The 27,386-nt window shown below is 51.2% G+C and overlaps 1 protein-coding gene, 2 long non-coding RNA genes and 1 pseudogene across 3 annotated transcripts in view; 1 reads left to right on the top strand and 3 right to left on the bottom strand.

Moving 5' to 3' along the window:
- Positions 1-8,209, top strand: part of itga8 (integrin, alpha 8) — a 26,404-nt gene extending 18,195 nt beyond the window's left edge. Inside the window, exons 20-30 of the mRNA XM_041067686.2 lie at positions 259-406; positions 938-1,030; positions 2,956-3,035; positions 3,428-3,508; positions 4,101-4,206; positions 5,092-5,250; positions 6,255-6,380; positions 6,463-6,576; positions 6,669-6,770; positions 6,867-6,989; positions 7,160-8,209. Of these exons, the coding sequence (XP_040923620.1) occupies positions 259-406; positions 938-1,030; positions 2,956-3,035; positions 3,428-3,508; positions 4,101-4,206; positions 5,092-5,250; positions 6,255-6,380; positions 6,463-6,576; positions 6,669-6,770; positions 6,867-6,989; positions 7,160-7,249 (1,222 nt within the window). The 3' untranslated portion in view covers positions 7,250-8,209. The remainder of the gene's footprint in view (positions 1-258; positions 407-937; positions 1,031-2,955; positions 3,036-3,427; positions 3,509-4,100; positions 4,207-5,091; positions 5,251-6,254; positions 6,381-6,462; positions 6,577-6,668; positions 6,771-6,866; positions 6,990-7,159) is intronic.
- LOC114842650 (uncharacterized) lies at positions 5,119-11,631 on the bottom strand. The gene is made up of 4 exons (XR_003783477.3): positions 11,059-11,631; positions 5,653-5,779; positions 5,427-5,536; positions 5,119-5,255 (listed from the first exon to the last, which is right to left on the bottom strand). It is a non-coding gene; the product is annotated as an uncharacterized LOC114842650 (long non-coding RNA).
- A 4,390-nt stretch (positions 11,632-16,021) lies between these two features.
- LOC114843355 (ataxin-1-like) lies at positions 16,022-22,575 on the bottom strand (annotated as a pseudogene).
- Positions 22,576-25,778: 3,203 nt separating this feature from the next.
- Positions 25,779-27,386, bottom strand: LOC114843230 (uncharacterized). Its single transcript, XR_003783556.3, has 3 exons — positions 26,619-27,386; positions 26,092-26,327; positions 25,779-25,965 (listed from the first exon to the last, which is right to left on the bottom strand). It is a non-coding gene; the product is annotated as an uncharacterized LOC114843230 (long non-coding RNA).

Consider the following 27,386-nt stretch of genomic DNA (forward strand, 5'->3'; position numbering starts at 1 on the left):
GAATTAGCCCAGTCTCCAGTGTTTCCAGCTGTGCGATGTCTCCATGGCAGCGTTGTGTAAACATCCTGTCACCCTCCATGACACATACATGCACACGCACGCGTCGCTGGGGGTGCTGCATTCCATCGCTGAGTGCTCCAAGCCTTTGATAGTACGCGTTCGCCACTTGAGGGTCACAAGTTCACCCGTCCCGTCGTTTTCTGTGACCTTTTCATGAGTGAATAGTTGTTTTTTTTTATTGTCCTGCCTCGCACGCAGGGACCGCTCAGAGCTGGTGATCGGCAACGACAACCTGCTGATGCTGAGCATCGCGGCGGCGAACCGGGGGGAGGGCGCCTACGAGACGGAGCTGCGCGCGCTCATACCGCCGGAGGCCGACTACATAGGAGTGGAGCGATGGACGGAGGTCAGCGCACACACGCACACACGATTCTGTGGACGCCAATGAGTGGGAGCGAAGCTGATTGGAGCGCGTGACGCGTGATTGGATAGGAGACGCAGCATCACATGGCGCTGTGCGTTGGACGTGATTAAAGCCTATCAGCCGGGCTTTACTGCCCACAGGCTCCTATTATGACTTACAGGCTGCATTAGTAGCCACGGAAATAGCCATGGTGTGTGTGTGTGTGTGTGTGTGTGTGTGTGTGTGTGTGTGTGTGTGTGTGTGTGTGTGTGTGTGTGTGTGTGTGTGTGTGTGTGTGTGTGTGTTAATGAGTGTGTAATGGGGCTGTTTGATTGATGAGGTTGTTACTGTCAGAGCATTCATCATGTTCCCTCCTTCTCTGCATCTATTTTTCACTCCCTCGTCCTCTTCCCGCTTTGACGATGTTGCACGTCCTCCTCCTTTTCTCTCCCTCTTGATCCCTATTTGTCACTTTTTTTTATTTAGACAGATATTCACGGCTGTTTCTCCTCCCTCCCTCCCCTCTCGCTCTAGTCCTTGTCTCAGCTAAACTGTGAGTACAAGATGGTCAACGAGTCCAGGATGGTGGTTTGTGACCTGGGGAACCCGATGGTGGCCGGCACAGAGGTGAGACAGTCTGAGACCCCGCGGCTGTTACTCCTCAGGTTTAATTCACAGCGACTAGTGATTTCCACTGATTACTGGACATCTCCTTGACCCGTCTTGGTGCGTGCGTGTCCATCCTATAGACGGGTGAAACAGGCAGGAAGTGTTGGCTCTGCTATTAAACTGCACGAGACTCCAGTTCCAGTGCACAGCGTGTATGTGACATGTAAGGTTTTGCCAAAGGTGTCAAGGCCGCCACAGAGGTGTTTGAGAGCTCTGGAGGTGACACACACCATCCGGATAAATCAATTATGTGGTCATGTTTCACCAACGGGGGAGGAGAGCTTAACAACACACTAGGAAGGGACGAGGCGTGTGTGTGTGTGTGTGTGTGTGTGTGTGTGTGTGTGTGTGTGTGTGTGTGTGTGTGTGTGTGTGTGTGTGTGTGTGTGTGTGTGCTCGCCTGCCATCCAGATGTTTCCCATATTCAACTCTCCCCTTGCCCCATTGACTGTTCAGGAATCCATGAGCCTATGCAGAACAGACCTCCACATCCCCCCTATAGACTCCAGCCATACTGCGCAACCCAATAGTTCTCATCGCTGGCGCTCAGTCGCTGGGCCACATGTCACAGCTGTACGAAGAGCCCCGCTGAGCGAGCCCTTTCTCTGCCTGCCTGCAGCTTTTATCGTGGTCTTTGGTTTAGATCAACGAGCTCTAGTGGCCCTAATGTAAAGTGTTATTGCTCCTATAAGAGCGTCACATCCTTTTTTTTTTGGTTTCTGCACAGAGCTGCTTAACATTAAGCGACATCAGACACCATGAGAGGCCGGTCCGACTAGATCCAGATTAAAGCTGTGGCATCAAAAGCCCTGCATGGTTTGAGTTGAGCAAATGTGTATTTTATAACTTATGAAATCATGAGTAAATTTGGGGGAAGAATGCGCCATAGGCTTCAAATGTGGCTGCCAAACATTTCCATCCCGTCGTACACGCTGTTATTTGCTCATGCTGAGGCCGAAGGGCGACGACTTTGATTCGCTGACAGACAGCATTCTAATGACCTTAGACTGCAGCAGTGCTCTCCACGCACTGCTGCAGTGCTGATTCGGCACAAAGCGCTGGTCCCGGCACCGCTCCGCCGCCGCCGCCTGTCGTGCCAGAGTGTGGCTGGCGGCGCTGCTTGTGGCGAAGGGATGTAGCTTCCTGAGGTCGACGGTCAAACACAGAAGCAGCGTATCTGGCCAGGGGGGGGGGGGAGTGGAGGATCTGACATGGTTTGAAAACGCGCCCGTGGACGGTTTGATGGTTCATCCACCGTGGGAAATCTGTCGCAGCGCGTGTAAACGTAAGGCGACCACAGCTGGTGAGCGTCGTGGGCGATGGTGACGTCTTCCTTGGGCGTCTGTCTCTTCAGATGTCTCCCGCCTGGCTTTTATCCTCCAGTCCCTGTAAAGACGGCCTATCTCTGTAGCCCCTCACCCCCTCACCCCCGGTCCAGTCCTGCCTCTTCAAGTGTTCATGCAAGTCTGCGTGCTGTCATATCATTCCCTGGACCATGTGTTGGACCTGTTCTCCAGTGGAAGTCACACACACACACACACACATATGTGCATGTGCGTTGTTCCCAAAGCAGATGATGACCGTAATCCTCCACATGTGTAGCGTGATCCTGCAGGACGGGGGATTTAAACCGGGGAGAGACAAGAACGTTAGCCGTCGCTTTTAGGTGTCTGGAGTCTGGCTTGTCTCAAACATGAGCTGTGCTGCAGTGATGTAATAACAGAGGAGGGTTAAGGGTTTAGTGTCTATTAGTGGACGCTTTAAGACATGTCGTGGCCTTTGATGTACACTCCACACTTTGATGTGCCTCGTTTCTCTGTCATCTCTCATTAGCTGCCCTCCTCTTCCTCCACACTTTTTAATGCACGCTCTGTTTTGTCCAGTTGTCCGTCGGCCTGAGGTTTTCTGTGCAGAGACTGGAAGATGCCGGACCCAAAATCAGCTTCGAGCTGCAGATCCACAGGTGACACGCTCATTCCTCCACACACACACACACACACACACACACACACACACACACACACACACACACACACAGGGGCTGTTTGTCCGCTTCCTGAGCCATGTAAATGAGTTCTGTCCGACCCGGTCGGCCACCGACTGGGGTTTGATGAAACTAACCGCAGAGGCAGGAGGCGACACAAGGCCCAGAGCAAAGGAAGCGAGCAGACGAGCAACAACAACACGTTCACTGTTCACTGACTCTGATGCAGCACATTGCTACTTACCACCCTCCTCCAGTCCCTTCAGCATTTGTGTCGTCTCTTGTCTCATCACAGCCTCCTGTGAAATAAGTGCAGATCGAAATATGAGTGAGCGCGCTTCGTTTCATGCTCCCTGTGAATCTCTCCACAGCTCCAACAAGGACAACTCCGACAGCAACCCAGTCAGCCTGAATCTGTCCATTGTGGCCAGAGCTCAGCTTGATTTACGCGGGTGAGTCAAGCAGCTTCGCATGTGACCGTGGCACAACTGTGACAAAAGGCCGTGTCTGCTCCCCCCCAAAACGCACTTGATCTGGTTTCAGTCTGGCCTCGTAGCTGCTTGCAGGATATTACTGTCCCGTTTGCAATGTTTAAATTTTTTGGGGGGTGCCTGTTTATGTACAGACGGAAAATAGCAGGAAAACACACATCATAGAAATGAGTTTGACATAATTATGAGCACATGGGATGTTTGCCCGTGGATGCTCGTACGCCGACTGACACACACTTCAAAGCTCGGGGCCTCGCATGTCGTTGTTTGGGTGTGGTCAGCGGTGCGCGCAAACAGAGGCAGGCCCAGCTTGTGCGTCTGTACAGTCAAGCTGTCCTCGGCTGCTTCCCAGTAACGTTTACAAGTCTGAATCACGGTCATACACAAAGCGGAGGCCGCGTATTGCTCACAAACACGCTACCGGTCCGAGGCCTCGCACCAGATGAAAGCGTCTTAGAGTCATCGAACTTGATCTTGAGCTATAAGTTTTAACATCTCATCATAAAATTCCAAGGCCGCAGACTTATCATCCAGCTGCTTCTGCTCCCTCCAGGGTGTCGCACCCGTCTCAGGTGGTGCTGCCGTTCCCACGCTGGGAGCCCAAAGAGAAGCCGGTCAAGGAGGACGACGTGGGACCGCAAGTAACACACATCTATGAGGTAAATGCACCACAGCCTGGAGCTCCACCGGGCACAGGTCGTGAAGCTACTGCACATGGGTGTTTGGCTTCTTGTCTGCGTCCTCGCGTAGATTAAAGTCAAATTGGTGTGGAATGTGATTGAATGATGCCTCGGTGGTGGGGAGAGCGCAGCAACTCAGTGAAAGCACTAGCTTCATACGGAAAGAGGCTGCGGCGGATCAAAGGCCTCCAGCTCAGCAGTAATTACTGCTGTAAACAGTCAGACAAGACAGAGAGGAGGAGGGAAAACAGGAAGTGGACTATCCCACAAGGAGAGAGGAAGGGTTAAAGACGCTCTTCAGCCCGGACGAGGTCCAGAATGAGCGGGTCAGCAGAGGATCACAGTCGACAGTGTGTGGGATTCCTCTTTGTTTTCGAAGGAACGGCTGGTTCATTGAGCCGGAGTGCAGCGGTGTCTGGCCGTCGTACAGCTGATAATGATTTTCATCCGTGGTGCTTTTCCCAGTTGGCAGCTGCTCCTAGTTATAGAGGACAGAATTCCTGCCCTGCAGCCTCAGGATCATGTCCTGTTTGGACGACTTGCTTCAGTGTGTGTGTGTGTGTGTGTGTGTGTGTGTGTGTGTGTGTGTGTCTGAATTGATGGTTCATTACATTCATTTAGCCTGATCCTGATGTGGAGTGATGAGCCAGGTGACGCTGTAGCCTTCGCTTGTCTTGTATTTCAGTCCCCGGTGACTGAAGGAGGCTGCGTCAGCGTTAGCCTGGCTCCATCACAGGTGGCCCGCGTCGTCATCCCGCAGTTATGATAACCTGATTATAGCCTCGGCCTCTCGAGACCTGCTAATAAGACGGAGGAGAAGGAAACCTGACAATCATTAGGCTTTTTTTTTATTCGTGTACGCAGCTGCATAACTCCGGCCCCAGCAGCATTCGCGAGGCCGAGCTTCACATCGGCTGGCCTGCCCGTTTCCATGACGAGAACCTGCTCTACGCCATGGAGGTTCACGCGGACGGCCCAGTGAGCTGCAGGACGAACACCAGCCTCAACCCACTGGGCCTTCAGGTGAGCTGTGAGAACGCACACACACACACACACACACACACACACACACACACACACACACACACACACACACGCTCAGTGCTGACGTTCATACACATCCTGTTATCATTACTGGATCTGCTGTAATTTCAGACTCCTATTTGTTATCAATGTTCCCGTATAGTTCATTCACTAACCCGCTTATTTTAAAAACACTCTTCTGGCTGCTTTCCATCTCTCTCTGCCAGCGTGGCTCGCGGTGATGTATAATACATGCTGGAGAAGTCTCCGATATCTGTGATATCATCTGTGGAGTCATTTAAAAGAGAACATGCTGCCATTTGAAAGCGTGGATGATTATGTCTATGAGACCTGCTGCAGGCCGTAACCAAGAACATGCAAAAAGTCATGTTAGTTCCTTACCTCTGTCCTTATTTAGTCATTTCTAACTAATCAGCTCAGGGACTAACTGGGGCTCTGGCGCTCTGTGTCTGGGCTAACGTGCACCTACATTTCCTGGGCTGAACCTGCAGCTCTGCCACGCGCGGATCTGCAGGAAGGAAAGGAGACAGCTGTTATTCCTGTGCTTCCAAAGTCCAGTATCCTCATCCATTTTACTTGTAGTCTCTATCTTTTTATTCTGGTGTTTGGAAGCAGTTTGTTGCCACCAGGTTGACTGTGTTTCTCCTTGTTTCATCTGATGGCATCTTATATCATGAGTTTATGCTCCGCGGACACGTCTCCCCACCGCCAGTATGCAGTCCTCAGCATGTTTGCAATAATAACTGGCCTCAAATGGTCAAAGCCCACTGCGTAGTTACAGAATAGATTACAATAATTATTTGTTCATACTCAGCATTTTTAAAACCATAGCGGTTCAGATATGTGGTCTGATGAACTCAAAGCTCATATTTAACTGCATTATGCTACGTGTGGTTATATGCTCATTTTCAGAAACTGAACTGTGTACAGTTTGAAATGACTCTGCTACAGTATCTAACAAATGTTTGCCTTGCGTGTGTCAGGTCTCCACTCTCCAGGACACACCTGAGCTGCTGGGCTTCCTGAGGAACGCCAGCGCGGCCCCTCGCCGCCACCGGCGAGCCGCGAGCGCCGCGAGCGCCGCTCAAAGCTACGGCGGTAAAATCCTGGTGAGCCACACGTTCGCTGTCTGGGGGAAAACAACCCAGGGCGTCGCTCAGCTCACTCTGCTGCCTGCGTCCGTCTCTGCAGAACTGCACCAACGTCTCCTGCCTGAGGGTGGCGTGCGTGGTGGGCCGGCTGGATCGAGGGCAGAGCGCGGTGGTCAAGGTCCGAGCGCGGCTCTGGGTCCAGACCTTCCTGCTGGTCGGTGTCGTTTCTCATTCCTTTTAACGCAGCTTTAAGGTTTATTGTACGATAGCTCCCGTTTCAAATGCAGTGTTGTGCTTGTCCTGCAGCGGCGTAACGACCCCTACGTCCTCAGCTCCACCGTGTCGTTCGCGGTCACGTCCATGCCGTACAAAGTGCAAGCGCCCACCCTGCCTGAGCACAGAGCCTCGGTAAGACCACGCAAATGAACCCGTAGAGGTTGGTGTTAGCGCCTCTCCACACACACGGAGCCGCAGAGGTTGACCCTGTGGGTGTGTGACCTGCAGATGGCGACGCTGGTGCTGTGGGGGACCCCGGACGTGTCCTTCGCGGTTCCACTCTGGGTCATCATCCTGGCAATCCTGCTGGGGCTGCTGGTTCTGGCCGTGCTCACGCTCGCCATGTGGAAGGTAAGTGTGTGTGTGTGTGTGTGTGTGTGTGTGTGTGTGTGTGTGTGTGTGTGTGTGTGTGTGTGTGTGTGTGTGTGTGTGTGTCGCGGCTATATGCTGTACTGAAAATGATTCATAGGAGGCTCTTCACCATCATCTGTTACACTAATGGGCTAATGCGATTTCCTCAGTGCGGTTTCTTCGACCGGGTGCGGCCTCCGGCTGACGACAACGTCTCTGACCAGGAGCAGCTCACGTCCAATCAAACAGGGGAGGCCTAAGACAACGCACGACGGCTCCCGAGTGCAGGGATGTGCGCCATGAATCAGGTCTGAGATCTGCCGTCGTCAGACATTCCCCAGCTGGAGATCCTCTGCCTCTATGTTAATGAAACAGACTGAAAGGACAGACAAGGCTGCAGCGCCACAAAGACTGGGAGCCGTTCACAGGGTTCAAACCAGACAGAGCAGGACCAAGACACACTCAGCAGGCTAAGCCACACACATGCCCATTGTTTATTGTTGTGATGAAGAACCAGAAGACAGAATTGACTTTGCTATGAAGACAAAGCTTTAAATGTTTTGGTAACTCAACGTTTTTGTTTTTTTTGAGGCACAAAGGGACTAGTAGTGTGTGTGTGTGTGTGTGTGTGTGTGTGTGTGTGTGTGTGTGTGTGTGTGTGTGTGTGTGTGTGTGTGTGTGTGTGCATTAGGTGCGTCTTGTGTCACACGTTCCTGTAGTTACTGAATTCCTTCCCCGCCTGGTTTAATTTATCCCACTTTGCTTGGGACTGGGCTGGTTCACGTTAATCAGAGGATGTAGTCGCCGGCACAAACAGAGGTAATACGTGTATTTATGAATGTATGTGCAATATTTGGGCGTTGCGTGATACTGGAGCTTGTTTACACTGGCGTTATTTTATAGGAGCTTAACGTTTCCATTGTTTATGTATATAAGTGGTTCTTTTTTTCATTGTTGAACAAAAAAATCAATAGTTTCAAACTGATTTAAGAAACAAGTTGCATTTTAAAAAGAATGGAGTTAGAAGACAAATGCCTTAAGTAACTTATTGCTGTCTTGATAGAATGATTAGAGGGGTTTGTCTCTGAGCTGGAACCCTGCTGGGTCACTAGATATGGTTTCAGTGATACTGTATAACTGACTGTAATGCGTAGGGAGGCAGAACAGGTGTCTTTGTATAAAGTGTGAAGTTTTATTAGAATAAAGTCTTGTTTAATTTCTTTTTCTCATCCTTTTCATTGGGTTCAGTGAGGTTAGAGAGTGAACCCATTTGTATATTCATTCAACCATCTATTATCCCCTTTTCCTGGCGAGGGTCGTGTTGATGCTGGAGCCAGACCAGCTGTCATCGACCAAACTATCCACACTGACATTTACATACACAGATACAGTCACCAAATTAGTGCCCAGAGAATCATTTTTACAGTAAATTATTCTATTTTCAACCACAGCTACATACTCAGCAGAGGAATCACACCTGTCCTGTACAAGTCACATAAAATTTGATGGCTTAGGGTGTTAAATCATGAAGTGTTTTTCATCTGAAGGAGTAACGACTACAAATACAAACATTTTGGATGTTTTCCATCTGATGCCACCTTTTCCATCCTGTCCTGTCTTTCTCAAACTGGTCTCGTCATCTCAGAGGAAGAGCTTTTGCTCCCCCAGTTGACGCAGGCAAGAATTACCCCACAGTCAAACTTGACAAATGCAGGAAAGGTGGGGCAGCGACATCTTGTGGCCATATTAGGTACCTACAGTATTTCAACCATTTCACGCATAGCTGGTATGACAGACATACCACAAAGATCTGTGTAAATTAGTTAATTATTAGTTTGAAGTTAGTTACATATTCATAATATAAGTGATTAAACGATGTATAGATTTGAATTGAAGTTATCTCTATAGATACATAGATACAATCACAATTTTAGTTTTTTTTTTTAATATTAAAAAAGGCGCACTTGTATTTGACTACAACCAGCATTCACTGTATTGATTTTCTCTGCAGCCATTTTTCTTCTTTTGTACATTTTTCGGTAACTTACTAGTCCTTTCAGCTACAGGAAACATTGAAATATCAAAAGGTGCAGCTTTTTAAAGGAGAAGTGTGCTATTATGTTTCACATTCATATCTTTCATTGTTCAGCTTTTTAATATATTTAATAGTTTCTGAGTTATAGCAGTTTAAGCATAGGGTGGTTTTTGAGGAAATCTCCGCTTTTCCATTAGTGTGTAGTGCGTGAGCTACAGTGCGTGATGTCACAGCTAGAGTGTGAAGCCTTTTTTTTTAGCCAAAGCTTTTCTCTTTAACTCGTCACTACAGCCACAGTTTTCACTGCCAAAGTGGGCGACATTGAATCTTATCTTAAGCTTCATTCTAAGAATAAGCATAAGTACGCTAAGACCGTAAAACGCGCAGGATCTAATGACGTTTGGTTACGCTAGTCGGAACTAACATTGCGTCGGTGTGTTTGTTTACAAAAACAATGTCGGACTCCATAGTTTTCTCTGGACCCCTCCACAGTTTGACCAGCGATGACCTGTAAAGCTGGTTGTCATCGCTGGTTGTCTACTGCGCACTGCAAAAGATGTGGACTTAGTGGCTAATTGGAGCACTTTGGGGTAAACCTGGGCTGATTAGAAGAGACGGCGTCCATCCCACGTTGGACGAGCCTCTCTGCTCTCTAGTAAGGTGGCCAAGTTGCTTAGCCTCCCTATGCTGTGACAACTCAGAGTGGAGCCCAGAGTCGCAGTCGTACTCTCCTCTCTGCATGTTCTCTACAGCCGCCATCCACTCTTAGTCTTAGTTATCGCATAGAGACTGTTTCTGCTCTCCGACCACCTAAACTATACAAGTCACAAACAAATCAAAGAGGAGTGACTTTCCAGAATTTGAAACATCAAAACAGTTCCTCTTACAGAACAAAGTAACAGTAAGCTAATAAAGTGTGGTTTATTAAATATCAGATCTCTCTCATTTAAATCCTTGCTAATAAATGAACCAAAAAGTAAAATAAACCATCACATAGTTCACATCACATCTGTTCTGTCTCACTGAAACCTGGCTGCAGCAGGATGAATATGTTAGTTTAAATGAGTCAACTTCAACGAGTCACATCAACTATCATGTTCCTAGAAGTACAGGTCGAGGTGGAGGAGTAGCATCAGTTTATAACTCAGATTTATTACTCTACCTACTAAACCTAAACATACAATTTGTAGTTCTAGCTCATTTGAGAGCCTCACTCTGAGTCTTTCTCACCCAGACTCTAAAACTCAGAAATCAGTTGTGTTTTGGTTCGTTTACCGTCCTCCTGCTCCATATTCAGAGTTCTTAACTGAATTCTTATCTGACTTAGTTCTTAGCACAGATAAAGTGGGAGACTTTAACATTCATGTAGATGCTGACAGCAACTGTCTCAGCACTGCATTTAACTCCTTAAGACACTATTGGTTTTACACAGCCTGTAAATAAACCCACTCATCGTTTTAACCATACTCTCGATCTTGTCCTGACATATGGGGTTGAAATTGATAATTTAATAGTTCTTCCCCAAAACCCTCTGTTATCTGACCATTTCTTATTAACTTTTGAATTTACCATAATTGACTTTGCAGCAGCTGGAAAGAAATCTTACTATAGCAGATGTTTATCTGATGACGCTGTTGCCAGATTCAAGCAGATGATTCCATCATCTTTTGCCTCAATGTCTTGTAGATACACAATGGAGAACAGTCACCTTAATTCTTATGAACAGGTTCATTGTCTTGTAGATGATGCTGCAGCTTCTCTACATACTATCTTAGACACAGTGGCTTCCCTTGAAGAAGATGTCAGTGAATCAGAGGAGGTTAGCTCCGTGGTATAACTCAGTGGTCCTCTGTCAGGGCGGCTGTAGTGGCGGACCCACATGCACAGCTCGAGAACAACAGGTGAGTAAAAGGTTGGTTTAATGTCAAAGACAGGTCCAAGGTAAGGCAATGGTCGGTACACAGGTGAAACACAGGTGGCAGTAAAAACAAGGATATGGCAGGCAGTGTCGAAAACAGGCAGGTAAAAACTCACAGGATAAGCAGGTTTCACAGGAACGAGGCAGGTGACAAGGTCAAGGATGGAACTGGATTAAACACGACGCACGACAACAATCTGGCAATGAGTCAGGTGAGTACTGGAGCCCAAGTAACAGAGTTAATGGCTGATAGTAAACAGCTGGTGAGAACACCTGACCGGAAATGAAAAGTGGGAACTAACAAGACTGAACATAAACCGGAAGTGGTATCAAAATAAAAACAGGAAATGCTAAAGCAAACGGTACATGAATCTGGTGTCGTGACATCCGCAGCCTAAAGAACAGGACCCGACAACTAGAAAGACAGTGGCGTTCTTACAAAATAAGTGTAAACTGCATTGCATTGAAGGACAGTCTAATAATATATAACCCCAGGTTCCGTTTCAGCACTGTAGCCAGTCTGACTAAAAGTCATAGCTGTTTTGAGCCTACTATCACCTTTAATCTCAGCAGCAATGACTTTATGAAGTACTTTACTAAGAAAATTATCACTATTAGAAAAGACATTCAGCAGTGACTTCCTCCAAATGACAGAAATCACTGTCTAGATCCAACAACTTTAATAACTTTACCAAGTTGTCTAGTCCACCCCCCATAACTCATATGGAGTTAACTTCAATAATTAACTCTTCAAAGTCATCCACTTGTCTTTTAGACCCAATCCCAACCAAATTACTCAAAGAAGTTCTACCTTTAATCAGCTCACCCATATTAAATCAAATTAACCAATCTTTACAATAACCTTCTATCATTGTTCCATGTTTAACTAACCTTGTCTCTTTCTCGCCAGTAGTTGTGCTTCTCCCACCCTTTCTCTCTCTCCCCCACTCTGTCCTCCTCACCTACAGGTATCATTGGACTCAGAGCTGTTTCTGTGATGGGCAGCTGCAGATCCAACCATCCTGCCTGTGCTCTGTTGTTGCTTGTTGTTGCTTGTTGTTGTTGCTGTGCTTTTCTCTCTCTCTATCCTCTAACCCCAACCGGTTGAGGCAGATGGCCGCCCACATCCAGCCTGGTTCTGCTGGAGGTTTCTTCCTCGTTAGAAAGGAGTTTTTCCTCTCCACTGTTGCTGTCAAACTGTAATTAAAGGATTGCTGTATGTGGGATCTGTTGGGTTTAGTTGTGTATGGTCTTAAATCTTACCTTGTAAAGTGCCTCGAGATAACCTTGTTGTGATTTGGCGCTATATACATAAAACTGAATTGAATTGAATATACACTGTTGATTCCCGATCAGAGCAGGTGTACACATTGAGCTTTTCTGATATTTCTTATATGGTATATTTAGCTATACTTGTATTGTGTCAACCATTTTCAGCTATTTAAAATGTTTAAGGAATTAATTCAGCAATATATGCACATTTATAGCACAATGCCTTGTGGGTAATGTACCGTAACAGAAACTAGTGTAAAAAGGAGTGACCCTTACAATGATTGGTAAATGACTTTTGCATTAGACTTCACATTTACATCAGATTTTCACCTTATAATCTGTTGTGAATATCAACTTTTTGTTTAATAACAATTTTTGAATAGTATCTTAATATTTTTAAGAGTTTAGATAAATTATTTTTTAATCAGAGAAGGCTCTTCAGCTTTGCCTTTTACTTATAGATATAATGATTGACACATGATTTAGTATTAAAATAATCATATTTGCCTCAAGTTTACATCTATGAGACTGTTGCAACATTCAAATTTTTTTTTTTTTAACTTTTTGTGTGCTCTCTTAGCAGAGTACAAACCCCATTTATTTTTCACACATCCAACATATCACTGAGCATATTCTCCTGCCTCAGGGTGCAGCACATAAACCAACAAGAACACATTACAAACAATACAAATTTGTATTAATGTTTCAGAATTTCTTGAGGAATAAAGTAAGCATTAGAGCATTCCGCGATATATGCATATCTTCAGCGCATCAGGTTTACTTTTAAACTTCCTTTAGCTTTGTTTGTTGCAGGAAAACGTCACAGATTTTCAATGAGGGGTTGACCAAAACAATCTAGTATTAGAGTAGTATTTAAGAATGAAGAGACACTCCTCTGAAACAGGCCAAAGCACTACAACTAGTGCTAGAGAAATAATAATTTCTCAACAGTGTTTTTTTCCGGATCAAACGCTGAGAACTGAAAGAGACAAAGGAGAGGTGGTCAGATCACTAATTAGAACAGGACGTGAAGTGTGTGGGAACTCTGCCTTGCCTTCTGATGGCTGCTGGTACTCTCCAGTTCCTGTGACAGAAGCTCCCTCCTATTGTTCAAGCTCCCTCATCCTAGTTCCCTCTCTCCCTCAAAACCCCCCTCCGTCCAGTCCCTCACTCCCTCCTTCTAGTCAAGCTTCCGCCTTCCCTCTCTCCCTTCAGTCTCCTTCCCCTCTCTCTGGTCAACCTCCCTCCTTGTAGTCAAGCTCCCTCATCCTAGTCAAGTACTCGTTCTCATTCCCTCTCTCCATTCAAGCTCCCCTCTGTCTAGTCACCTTCCTTCCTTCTAGTCAAGCTCCCTTCCTCCCTCCCTCTCACCCTCTAAGTTCCCTCTATCCCTCCCTCTCTCAACCTCCCTCTTTGTAGTCACCCCCCCTCCAAATTCCTTCCCTCTAGCCAAGCCCTCCCTCTCTCTCCAAGGTCCCCCCATTCTCTCCTTCTTCCTCTCACCCTAAGCACCTTTCCCCCTCTTTTTCTCTCTTCCTATAAGCTCCCTTTCTCTCTCCCTCCTTCTGGTCAATTCTCCATATCCATCCTACTCGTAGTCGAGCTCCCTTTCTCCTGCCCTCTCTCCCTCCAATCTTCCCCCTCCCTCTAGTCAAGCTCCCACTTTCAAGCTCTCATCGTCCTTCCCTCTCTACCTCTCTCGCCCTCCAATCTTCCCCCTCCCTCTAGTCAAGCTCCCACTTTCAAGCTCTCATCGTCCTTCCCTCTCCCTCTCTCGCCCTCCAATCTTCCCCCTCGCTCCTGTCAAGCTCCCCCAGTCTCTCTCTCTCTCTCTCTCTCCAAGCTTCCTCTCAGTGTTTATCCTTACTGCCGTTGTCCACAAATCAATTCAATTATCTTCCTAAGTTAATTTACACAGAAGTCTGTTGTTAGATCCTTTAAAACAGTAAAATTGTATAAAAACCAGTAAATACTTTGACAGAGGTCAACAATCACATCTAAGGCTTGTCTTTGCTGACCGCATTAGCTGCAGAGGATATTTTACCTGGATGTTTTCACTTTACCAGAGGTGCGGAACCAGAACTAGATGCTTCAGTCCAAGGAGTCCAGACCCAAGCCAAAGGTGATGTTCACCAGACGACCCAACTGCAGGAACCACTGTCGCACCATCACTTGTAGTAAGAATGAAATCATAGCTGCTTCATATTCTGCTCTTCACTTCATGTTCTACTGAAGCTGAAGTTTTCCTCTTGGTTTGACAGGTGCAGCTGTGGAGGCTGGAGACAGAGACCACATGATGACCATAGGACCAGGAGAGACCTGTGTTTCAGGAGGCTCAGTGCAGTAAGTCGTCACCTGAACTGTAATTTACCTGAGTACTGGTAGTGACATATAGTCTTGATGAGCTTAGGCGTAAACAGCAGTTCTATGCTTATTACTGATTAGTTAACTACACTATTAGATAGGGTAGCGATTAAGCCCACACTTCCTCTAAATCCTTTCAAAATAAAAGCAGCAATGCAATTTATTAGCTTTAACTGCACCGCTTTTGCCTTTAAGTGGTTAATTATGACTATTTAAAGACTAATTGACAGTTACGGAATTACCCCCACACATTTCCTCTAAATTCTTTCGAAAAAAAAGCACCAATGCAATTTATTTGCTTTAAAGGAAAATTTCTGGTTCTGACTGAATAATTGCCAAACGTTAATGAGATTATTTTACGATTTTAATCTCTCACACACGACCTCTAAATTAAATGTAATTCATTACTTGGTTTGATTTTTGGTTCTGAACAGTTAATTATGACTAGTTATTACACCATTTTACAAATAAGCAATTAACTACAAGTACTTCCTTTAAATACCTTTAAATTAGAAGGCTATTTTTGTCAACGATGCACCTCGATCACCTTTTTCACCTGTCATCTTTTTACCATGGTCAACTTTGTAATCGGTTTAGTCGCTGTCATCGTTTCAATCGTTTTTAATCTGCTCTCCCACGTATATTTCTCAGAGAGGTTACTTTTTCTTGTTAATAAATATAATTTTTCAGATGTAGATTTACTAACTTGATATATTAATATAGATTAACTTGGTGTTGCATACTGTAAAGTGCTCTCTACTATGGGACCAATGTGAACTTAAATCAATATCAATTCAACAAAAAAATATTATTATTATTATTATTATTATTATTATTATTATTATTATTATTATAAAAGTATTTGTTTAGTCTTTATTTTTTATAGATGTTTCATCAAATGTAAAAGCAAACATTTGAAGTGAAGATTTCAGTTTCTAAACAGTAAAGAACAGTTTCTGACTAGCAAACCTCAACACCAAAATAAGGGAACATCATTGATACTGTACGTAGAGGGATTTATCCAACAAACAGACCTGAATTACAAAATCATCTTTAATTTTTTTTTTTACTTCGATATATTCCTGGATTTTTTTAGATGGTGCAACAGAAAACACCTCAAGGAAAGTAACAGTGTATAAACAATGATGTATCCTTAAAATTAAAAGAAACTGTGCAGATGGGATCGGTTCTTCTGCTCCACTGGTGACAAGACCACGCCAACATCTGAATAGAGGACTGCGGCTATTTACGCTTCACTGAGAAGTTGTACTGTCCGTGTACAATCGCTCCCAGACACGCTTTACATTACTTCTGTGTAGAAGTAATGTAAATAACTTGATCACCTTCCACCACTGCCCATTTTATCAAAGTGCAACTCCACAGACCACCGCTAGGCGGTGCTACTACACCGCATTCTATCACATATACAAAGGCTCCAGAAACTTAATATGTGAAGGGTAACTTTATTAAAACGTAGTATGTGGTCTAACTGGAAGTCACCACACACCTCTGTTCTTACTTTTTAGTTGGTTTCACAGACTATTGTGGCTCCCAGCAGTCAACAAACAATCTCAGCTATGATCCATTTCAGAATATGATGCGAATGGTTTTTTCACTCTAAAAAGACCAAGATTAACGATGCGTGAACCCTCTTAACAGGAACTGTCCAAGCAGCCACAGTCTGATGTACTTTATTACATTTTCATCAACTTTCTTAATATATTTTAATTTACAAATCAAATTAAGTACAAATGAGCCACAGGGCAACATGTGCAATCAATATCATGGCCGTGAGCCTGTAGTTTTGTCATTTTACTGTGCCCCACTGTTAAAGAAGTGTATTTATCCTTGAAAAATGTCACAGCTGTGTCTCCGGTGGGACTGAGTGAGTTCAGCGCCACAGACTGGGCCGGGACCGTGACAAGCGGCTGGCTTTCGGGGCTTCCCATCAGTCTTGTCAGCGTCGTCTGTGTCGCGACGTCACTACAGGTCTGCTTTTGAAAAGCAAGTGTTTGTGTAAGTGCAAAGCCGGACCAGGCCCAGGGAGAGAGACACTGCAAACCGGCGCCACGGTAGCTCTACTTGGTAACAGTGAGGACTATAAGACCACATCGTTTTGGAGAACAGTCACTGGGCAGTGTTTAGCCTGAGCAGTCGAGCAACAAACAGCAGAAAACAGTCTGGTTACTGGGTTTACAATGAACATCTCTCACCACTTATAAAAGGTTAATCGCTGGTATGATACATTGCAGGTCATATTCACACATGCTGAGTTTTTACACTGTGCAAGTCCGTCGAAATTCTGAGGAGGCCAAAATAAGAAACTTAGTAGCACATTCATGAACATTTGATCGATACCTGAATTGACAAAAACAATAGCGGGACCACTTGGTACTGGTGATTTAATGGAATGACTGAAGAAGGAGGCGCTGTGGCACATACAGTACATAGGCTACATAAGGATTAGATATCTATACACACACTGTACACGTTCCACTGTACATGACCAACACCAGCTGGTGAGTTAAATTCGCCTCTCTTCTCTGAATAGTAGCTCTATTGATCATCAAAAATAAAGTTGAGATAGTTTGTCAGATGTGTGTTTACATTCCTTGCTCCGGCGTAGTCAGCTGATTTTTATTCTATGTTTTCCTTCAGCACTGCTGCCACTGCCACCACGCTCCATCAAAGTGCTGCTGCTCAGAACCCACACACACACACACACACACACACACTTACACACACTGTTCCTGAGTATGAACTGGAGGATACTTATTTTGGCTTCACTCTAAGGAAGAAGATGATGCATCTATCAGAGAGAACAGCAACTCTCTCGTATAACAGGAGCTTAGAGAACTGAGGAAAACTGATTTTAATTGTACAACCCCAGTGTAAATGTGCTGCATGTGTGTAGAGACCTAACTGCGAAGCAGGAATGGGCGAGATACAACTTCCTGCAGAAAGTCGAAGGTGCATTATGTATAACGTGTTTTCCTTTAAAACTCCCTTTTGAATCTTTTCATCAGAGCATGATATTTTGGAGAAAATCATTCTCCAGCTCTGCAGGTTCTCTCAGCTCGAGTTGCTTTTTTATCAACAACTATCTCTCAATAGCTGCTTGAGCCAAATTCAAAAGCAGGATGGACGCGAGCAGACATTTAAAATGCAAATGCCTTTCTCTGACGTCCGGAGGCTGTAGTGTGCTGCAGTTATCTAATAGCTTTGCCTAATATGAATGTTAGTAATATGTCTAAACAGTTCGGAGAGCTGCTTCCCGATGGCCACAAGCATCCATTGCTGCCATCAGACAGGTATTTCTATATTGCAGTATGAATAAACAAAAAAAATACCATAAATCTCTCTGTTTGTACAGATGTTGCTAATTATGGTGGTGTCAAATGAGGACCCGAATCAGGGGAACGTGTCTACACACAACTGCTGTCATTCTCCCACTTAACGCGTTTGCCACTGCACTCAGCACATGCACCGACTCACACGCTCGCATCCGGGCCTCGTCCGCCGTGATATTCGTCAGCTAAGCTCACGAGCCCGACTCCTGCCACACGCACGGCCGCGGGGGCAACGGTACCATAATAAAAATATAGTAGGAAAATAAAACCGGGGGCCGCAGAGACCACAGCGATGGCGAGCCAGCAACGTCAGTGAAACCAAAGGTCTTTGGGCTGCGACGTCCCCAGCCGCCCTTGAACATCTGTACGAACCTAGAAAACGGGAGCCGGAGATGCTTTCTACACCCTGACATCGGAGTCTGTGCTTGTGTCTGCGAAGAGGAGACCCGGCTGGGGGGGGGGGGGGGGGGTCTCTGAACCTTATTCACGCTCCACATTCACGCCGCAGCCGTCTTCGCCTCCGGCATTGATTGATTGCACTGATTTTGTGTGATGCCGCTTGTGAAGGTGCTCTGCTGTACGTCGTCACAGATATTAGACTCGTGTCAAAGAAAAGAGAGGAAAGCACGTCATCACTGTGTGAACCCTCTATTTTACAGTAGCCTGGATAGAAACAGAGGAGACGAGAGGAACACAAAGCAAAACCACAGGTATTTACGTTTGTAACAGTCTTCTCTTTAGTTCAGGCGCACTTTGAGTGGCCCTCTATGCTGATTTTAACCTCCTGGGGGATGAAGGAGGGCTTGGGCAGAGTCAGCGGAGGCTCCTCCTCCGCTCTCTCAGTCTGGTCTCTTTCTGGAGCTGACCAGCGTCTCTTGCGGACCGTGAGTCTCTCTGGATCTCCACACTGTGTTTTCTCATGAGCAGCCGCGCCTGTTTTTCCTTCCCGCGTCCCGGAGGCGCCCTGCATCGGTCCAGTTCTGGAAACCCCCTCTGCCCGTGAGGGGTCTCGGCCCGGCCCGGGCGCCCGCTCGCTTCGCAGCCTGTCGTCACCCGAAGCCGCCGCTAGCCGGCCACCGCTGGCGCCGCTGGCGCTCGTAGTGTTTCTGACAGCGGCCTCCAACGTGTGACAGGAGTCCGAGAGGGGCCCGGTCCTCGGTTTGGTCCCCGAAGCGTCTGCGAGCGAGCCGTTCCTCAGGCCCCGCAGGGTCAGCGACACGCACACGTCCCCGACGCACAGCTTGGCACAAGACAGCTCAAAGAGCTGGGTGGTCCTGTCCGGGCAGCAGGACGACCAGCCCTGGCCAAACACGAAGAAGGGGTACTCCACCAGCACCTCCACACACACCTGGGGGGGGAGACACACAAACATGACCCCACATGTGGGATTACGAGGTCGTCACTCTCTCACTATCAGCGACCTACCTGAGCTTTGAGCTCCCCCACGGAGAACTGGATCACCACGGCGTTGGGACTCTGCCCGCTGTCGATGCGCTCCACGGTGCTGGAGTCGATCTTCAGCTCGCTGCTGATCTCGGCGCTCTGGATGAAGTCCTCCGTCTTCAGGTCCTCCACGCGCTTCAGCTCGCCGTCGGCCAGCTGGATGATGGAGCCCCGCATGAAGAACGGAGGCAGCGCCACGGGGGAGGCGGGGGAGGCGACGGAGGGGGAGGCCTGGATGGAGACGGGGGCGGGGGACGGGGGGGGAGGCGGCGCCGCCACGGGAGCCGCGCGGCGGCGGCACCGGCGGCGCCGGAGTCTGTGCGGCGGCGGGGGGCGGCCGGGTTCCATCTGTCCCAAGTGCCTCACACTTGGACAGGGCTGTGGCCAGGTAGGCGTGCGGCATGGCGGTGGAAATGTGAGGGGCGGTGGAATGTGAGGGGCGGTGGAATCGGCTGACCGGCCGGCTGACGTCGGCGTCCGGGCTACTGCTTGCGCCGCTGACGGGGATGAGGAGGGACTGGCCGCTGGGGAGGACCAGGTGCGGAGGCAGCGCCGCGTGGTAGCTGACGGCGTGCTGGTTCGCACTGGTGATGTAGCCGATGATGGGCGGCTGCGTGGACGGGTAGAGGCCGGCCTGCAGCTCCTCGGAGGGCAGACTGGCCTGGATGACGGCGTGGGGGGGCGCAGACTTCACCGCCTCCGGGGAGGAGAGGGAGGAGAAGGAGGGCGACCTGGAGACCGGCTTCGCTAAACAAACGCCTCCCTTCTCGGCGTGGACGAGGGACACTTTGTTCACAGCGGACTCGTGCTCGGCTCCGTGGTTGGGCTGCGCCACCAGCACCAGCGAGGTCTGCAGCCCCGCGGGGCTCTGGCCGTAGTCCGCCGGCAGCAGGATGTGTCGGGCCTCGTAGCTCTGGACCGGCTGCTGGTTGGCCGGCTGGCTGGGGGCTTTGGCCTGTTTGAGCAGCTCCAGCTCGCCGTTCGCCACCCCTCTGCCGTGGCCCTCGGGCTTCTTTCCAGCGCAGCCGTCCGCGTACTGGACCACCAGCTGGGAGGGCGCCAGCGTGAGCGTCTGCGGGAGGACGGCCGCGTGCGGGTGCAGCTGGGGTGGCCTCCGGCGTGGCCCACCGCCCCCGACGTCCTACTTCATCTGTCTTCCTTCCTTCCATTTGGATGTACTGTCCTCTCTGTTTTCTAGCTCTTCATCTACACCTTTCTCCAAGCTCTGCCGGGGACAGGCCTATGTGAAACTGCTGCTCCCCTTTGGCGCCGGGAGGCAGGAGGGCGGCGGCGTAGCCGTCCAGCGCCGGGCGCTGTCCCGCGGCGGCGGAGCTGCCGGGCACCGAGCCGGCGTTGGTTGTGATGATGTGGGAGGAGATGTACCCGGCGTAGGGCCCGGAGCTGATGAACTGCACGTTGGGGCCCAGCTGGGCGAACTGGATGGTCCCGGCTTGCTGGGAAATGGCCGCGGGGTAGACGGCGGGCAGGGAGGCCAGCGGGACCGCCGGCAGCGGAGTGGCCGGGGCCGGGGTGGATGTGGAGGGGGTGGGGGTGGGGGTGGAGGAGACGGGGCGCCGCGGGCTCTCGGCGTCTCTGGATTTGCACCGCTCGCTCGCTACGCTAGCTAGCCACGCCAGGTTCTCTGTGTGGGGGCCGTGAGCCGCGGCGGCGGCGGGAGGGGCGGCGGCCGCCGCCACCGCCGGCCTCTGCTCCAGAGCCAGGATCTCGCGCTTCTTCGGGGGGAGGCACCCGTTGCTCCGCTCCTGGTTGGATTTCATGGTGCCGGCGCGGTTTTCGATCTCCCTCCCCCCCGGCTGCTGCTTCTGAGTCGATATTAGGGTGGTTTGTCTTTGTCTCGCCTCCACCCGGCGGCTCTGGTCGGCCTCGTGCTCACTGGGAGGCGGCTCCGGGTCGCAGAGCGGAGAAGACGGAGTCGCTCCGGCTCACAAGATGAGCCGCGGAGACTTCATGAGGAATCATCGCTGACCGAACCACCTCCTCTGCGACGTCAGCAGGAATCTGAGGGCAGAGGGAGAAGCTCAGATGAGACACAGCTTGTGCAAAGTCATCTTCCACCCTCAGGTTATATAAATAAACCTTGAAACTAAATTTAGTCTCATTAGACTAATTTCACTGCAGCAGTGTATTTGTGAGCCATGCTCCCAAAACATTCCATAAAACATACTCAAACCCTCTGTTGTTCATGAACAGGTAATTCCTCCTTTTGCCACCTGGTGGTACATGCGCCACCGCTCCTTTTCAGATGCACTTGAACACAACACATAGGTTTCTGTCTCAGGATTCCCTCCGTGGATGAACCCGACACAACCAGCTCCCCGTGGGTTTCTTTAGGACGCGCGGGGAAGCATCGCACAACGCTGTGTGTCATCGTTTACATAATGTGGAAAAGACGCTTTCATGTGTTCAGCTGTGAGCCGGAGTTCCCTGTGTGTGTGTGTGTGTGTGTGTGTGTGTGTGTGTGTGTGTGTGTGTGTGTGTGTGTGTGTGTGTGTGTGTGTGTGTGTGTGTGTGCGTGCGCGCGTGTTCACGGGCTACGGGATGAGCGTATGTGCGTCGCTGGCGGCTGTTTTCGTGCTGCAGGCTCCAGGGTGGAGGAGAGAGCAACAGCCTCAGAGCAGCTTCGTCGTGTCCAGTCCCGTCCTCCTGCAGTCAGTGGGACGAATGCAACGTCCTCCTCCACACAGGAACTCCGTGGACACATCACAAAACTACTGTGGAAACAATACCGGCTTGTGTTGTGAATGAATTGACATTGTTATTAGTGAGGTGCTTGGAACTATTGTAACAATGGCTGCACTGAACACTGCTTCAAGGTTCAAGGGAACCCAGAGCGGCCCACGAACACCGAGGAGTCGGGCCAAAGGCTCGGTTCCCCGTAAATGCGAACATGATGTGATTGGTCAGTCCAGCATCAGCAGCCTGTCCGCCGCGGCCGCCAGAGACGAGGCGAGGAGGGGAGCTACGGCGCTACGTAAACACGCGGCGCAGAAGGTGACCTTGGTCGGCCGCCGCTCGGACGCGTCCACCTTTAGCGCCGGCGCCGGCGAGGTCGCTGCGTCCGAAAGCTGCAATTAACCCAAGCGTGCGGCCCGGCGGATCCAGCAGATGTAACAAAGGAGGAGAGCGGCAGAGCTGGAGAGAAGCGGAGAGAGGAGGCGGAGGAGGTGGGGGGGGGGGGGGGCTAAGACGACAGAATTGTGTAGAAGGAGGGAGAGAGGAGGGAGATTAGGGACGAGAGAGAGGGAGAGAGAGGGGGAGAGAATGGGGGACGGCGGAGAAGACGGAGCGCTGCTTCTCCTGACCCACATTGAGCGGCGCCTGCAGCATCCGAGCGCCATAGCAGCAACAACCGCCCCCCCCACCTCACCGAGAGATCCCCGCTCACTCAGTGAGGCAACCTGGCCGCCACTACAGTCTGAGCTGTCGCCGCGGCGACAACCTCGGCGACGGCGTGTCAGCGGTGTAATGACATCACATCTGACCCCCCCCCCCAACAGAGCACACAGGTAAGGACAGCGCCCCCCCCCCGTATGATCCCACACGCACACAGGTCAGCGATCCAAACCCTCTCCAGATCCTCCAGCGTCAGACTATTATTAGAACGGTGACACGGACAAACACACGGCCTCCGTGACACCGCGGGGAACAAAGACGAGCGTTGGCTCCGTCCCCCCCCCGTCACCCCCCGAGACCCCCTCAGGCCGAAGCATCTCAACTCAGACGCGCCGACAGACAGGCAGCCCTGCGCGTCCTCCGCTCCCACGCTCGCGCACCAGCAGCAGGAGATCCAGTTTCCGCTCAGCCTCCAGGTGCCCCCCCCCCCCCCCCCCCCCCCCCCACCACACACACACACACATAGTGGAGCTACGCTGCCTCTACTCCCCTCGGCCCTCATATTCCCATATTCCCGTAGTTACTCCTCGCCTGAATCCACAGCAGCATTTGTTACTCTGCAGCAGGATGATGCAAGGCAGCGATAAAAAGAAGCTTCGCCGACGCCGAGCGCTGAGAAGGAGCCCCAGCGCTGACCCCGGGCCGATAAACCTGTTGTCAGCGCTGCCACACGCCGCGTCTCACCTGCACGGATACAGTGAATATCCTGTACGGCAAATGTCTATATATAGAAAACAAAAACATCATTATCAATGTGAGCCGTGGCATGAAGCGGAGGGGGAGGTACAATGGGAGCATGGGAGTGATGACCCCCCCCACACACACACACACGCACGCACACACACACGCACGCACGCACGCACGCACACGGCCGCGTTTACCAACCCAGCACGTCACTCATCGCACCCCCCCCCCAGCAGGCAAAAAAGCCATTTTCCTGCCGCTTCCCCGCACGGCGCCGGTGCGTGGTGCCTTTAAGAGGCGGACCGACACCGGGGCAGACGGTAGGAAACGGGGCAGCGGAGGCTCGGGCTGTTTGTCTTCGCAATGACTCCGGAGTTCTGCATCGCCGCTCGACACGCACCGATCACGGCCGCGCACGAGCGGAGATGCGAGGCGACGCGTACGCAGGCGCACACACACACACACACACACACACACACACACACACACACACACACACACACACACACACACACACACACACACACACACACAGACGCTCTCCGCAGCCGAACAGGGTCAGGGCTCCCGGATCCTCGCGCCGCGGCCGTGAGCGAACGCTGTGGCTCGAGCCTCGGGGGGGATTTTGTAATGACAGCGAGCGTGCACGAGCGTAGTAGCGGGGCAGAAAATACTACTGTGCCACAAATCAAGAAGAAAAGAGCCCCCCCCCTCCCTTCCTCTGGTTAGAGTACTAAGAATAGCTCACCAGTCTCTTCACAGTCGCTGCTTACAGAGCATGTCCGCGGATCCTTCCTGCCTCTCGCTGCGCGCGAGCGCGTGTGTGACTCCTCTCTCCCGAGTCTCTCCTTTGTGCCGCTCTCCTTTTCCTGGAACCTGAGCCGGAGCCGCTCCGCTCCGCTCCTGGCCCACCACCGCCACCACCCCCCCACGCTCCCCCCGGCGGGGAGGCTGCGCTGGCCCTGCAGCGGGATGACGGCGAGAAAAGAAGGCTCCCCACCGCCGAAGCGCGCGCGCACCGGGTCCTGCGTGCAGAGGCTGCTCCAGTGTGTGTTATGCAAGGCCACCAGACCGCCAGCTCCCTCTCCGCCAGGCTGCTCCTCTCTCGCGCGCCCTCTCCGTTGGTGCCTCTCACCCTTTCCATCTCTATCTCCCTCCCTCCCTCTCTCTCTCTCCCCCTCTCTCTCGGTACTCCACTGACACAGCTCCTCCCCCAGCCAGCCTCATCAGCCACATCAGGTATTCATTCAAAAAAACACACTCCACTTGGCTCGGCGCCCAGACTACGCTCACACAGGGAGGGAGGGCGCAACAGACGGAGGGCGGAGGAGGGAGAGGGAGCTGGAGATCCGCTCAGACAGACATGCTGCACGAATGCGAGCGGCTGAGATGCACACGCGCACACGGGCGGCGGAGGATTAAACGCGCCGTGCGTCCGCGCCGCAAAGCCGTTCTAATGCACCGCTCCCTCCGCTTCGTTTTCATGTGCATTTTCCCCCCGTAGACAAATCTCCTTCTAATCTCCACAATTACACAGTCTCAGCTGCAAAGCAACTCGCAGAGCCCCATCTCTGCTCCGGGCCTCCCCCAGGCCTCCCCCAGGCCTCCCCCAGGCCTCCCCCGTCTCTTCCCCAGGGACGTCTCACCCGCTGCAGGCAGGAAGGTAAACACCCTCCGCCCGCCGTCCTCACCCGGGGGCCGTCCTCACCCGGGGGCCGTCCTCACCCGAGGGCCGTCCTCACCCGAGGGCCGTCCTCACCCGGGGGCCGTCCTCACCCGAGGGCCGTCCTCACCCGGGGGCCGTCCTCACACGTTGGCCGTCCTCACCCGGGGGCCGTCCTCACCCGGGGCCGTCCTCACCCGAGGGCCGTCCTCACCCGGGGGCCGTCCTCACACGTTGGCCGTCCTCACCCGGGGGCCGTCCTCACCCGGGGGCCGTCCTCACACGTTGGCCGTCCTCACCCGGGGGCCGTCCTCACCCGGGGGCCGTCCTCACCCGAGGGCCGTCCTCACACGTTGGCCGTCCTCACCCGGGGGCCGTCCTCACCCGGGGGCCGTCCTCACACGTTGGCCGTCCTCACACGTTGGCCGTCCTCACCCGGGGGCCGTCCTCACACGTTGGCCGTCCTCACCCGAGGGCCGTCCTCACCTGGGGGCCGTCCTCACCCGTTGGCCGTCCTCACCCGGGGGCCGTCCTCACACGTTGGCCGTCCTCACCCGGGGGCCGTCCTCACCCGGGGCCGTCCTCACACGTTGGCCGTCCTCACCCGGGGCCGTCCTCACCCGAGGGCCGTCCTCACCCGGGGCCGTCCTCACACGTTGGCCGTCCTCACCCGGGGGCCGTCCTCACCCGGGGGCCGTCCTCACCCGAGGGCCGTCCTCACCCGGGGGCCGTCCTCACCCGAGGGCCGTCCTCACCCGGGGGCCGTCCTCACCCGAGGGCCGTCCTCACACGTTGGCCGTCCTGGCAGGGTGTCAGCTCCAGCTGGAGAGAGACTGAGAGCAGGACAAGTCACACACGGCTTCTCTTACAGGTGTAGTGAACAGTATCGCACACACCCACAGTGGGTCTTGGGTGGGTGTTTATACGTCTCCCTGCAGCACCAGTTGCACCGTTCATACCTGAAGGCCCTGAACAGTGAGCTCATTGGCTTCTGGTTGAGACCCAAGCGATCTGGGGCTGCGTGAGAACCACTGCTGACACACTGAAGCGTGTTTTTCTACGTTCTCCGCTCTGCACGTGTGACAGCAGACACCATTCACTCATCTTCCTCCCGTGAGTCATGGATTTTTAGGCTCCAGCCGAACCGGCGTGACCCTCGACGACCCCTCGTCCGCTCCGAATGCGTGGCTGCGCCCTGAAGGTCAGAGCGAATGTCAGCCAAGCGAGGTGCAACAATCTTGTCCTGTGAGAATTCGCGAATGAGGAGAGCGCTCCCCGCGCCGAGCGTGTGAAGATTGAGGCATAAAAGGAGCTTTACTGCTCGGCGACGCTTCCTGCATCCCGAGTGCGCACACAAGCGGAGGCTGCGCGTTGTCGTCCTCCACCGTGTTGCACAAACAACAACAGCATCTGTCATCTCCACAGTATTAACCACTGGGAGCTGCCAGCAGCCCAGTGGTATTAATGGTAATAGAGGAGGACTCACCAGCTTCACCAGCTCAGCTTTTCAGCGCTACTTTGTTCCATTTTTAAAAAGCCGTCTCCGCTCACGGCCTCTTTCGTGCAGCCTTCAGCAGAAAACACCGTGACAAACTCAAGTGGGCTCCAGTTGCTCCGGGGCCCGACGCTGGGCGACCTTTGCAGCGGTGTGAGAACACGAGGGCGAACCTTTCAGCTTAAATCTGAAGAGGTGACTCACGTTCGCCTTGAAAGCGCCGCGCGTTCAGCACACGAGCGTCGTCCTCCCTGCTCTGCATCCGCAGGGAGCCTCCTGTTAACCAGACATGTCCAGGCATGTTCAATGCTACGCCGGTCGTCATGCTGCTCGCGGTCACGTGTGGGAAACGGCAAGGGTGCGATTGTAGGAGTCCACAACACTTCCTGAAACACCGGCTTTGTTGTCAGTGGTTATGTAAGAAGAACTCGGGCTCATAATTGAAACTGGTGGTGAGAAAGTCAAACTGTGAAGCAACTATTGTCAGATTTATGGTGAATACAAAAACAGAAAGGTGAATAAAATGTTATCAAGTTCACATACCAGTATTCTAGTGTTTTACCCGAGTGACTGTCAGCCTCAGGTTCCTGAGCTGCAGTTTCCCCAACAAAGTTCGAAGGAATACGGAAAAGTAAAGTTGAGCATGAGCGAGAGGAGAGCAGGAAACACGGTGCATTAGCGGCAAAGAGAATGGAAAATGGAGTGTGGGAATCTGAGCGGGAGGTAAATAACCCGGCTCGAGCCCGTCTGAAGCAGACC

Source organism: Betta splendens, chromosome 16 (genome assembly GCF_900634795.4).
Source record: "Betta splendens chromosome 16, fBetSpl5.4, whole genome shotgun sequence".
Taxonomy (NCBI): domain Eukaryota; kingdom Metazoa; phylum Chordata; class Actinopteri; order Anabantiformes; family Osphronemidae; genus Betta; species Betta splendens.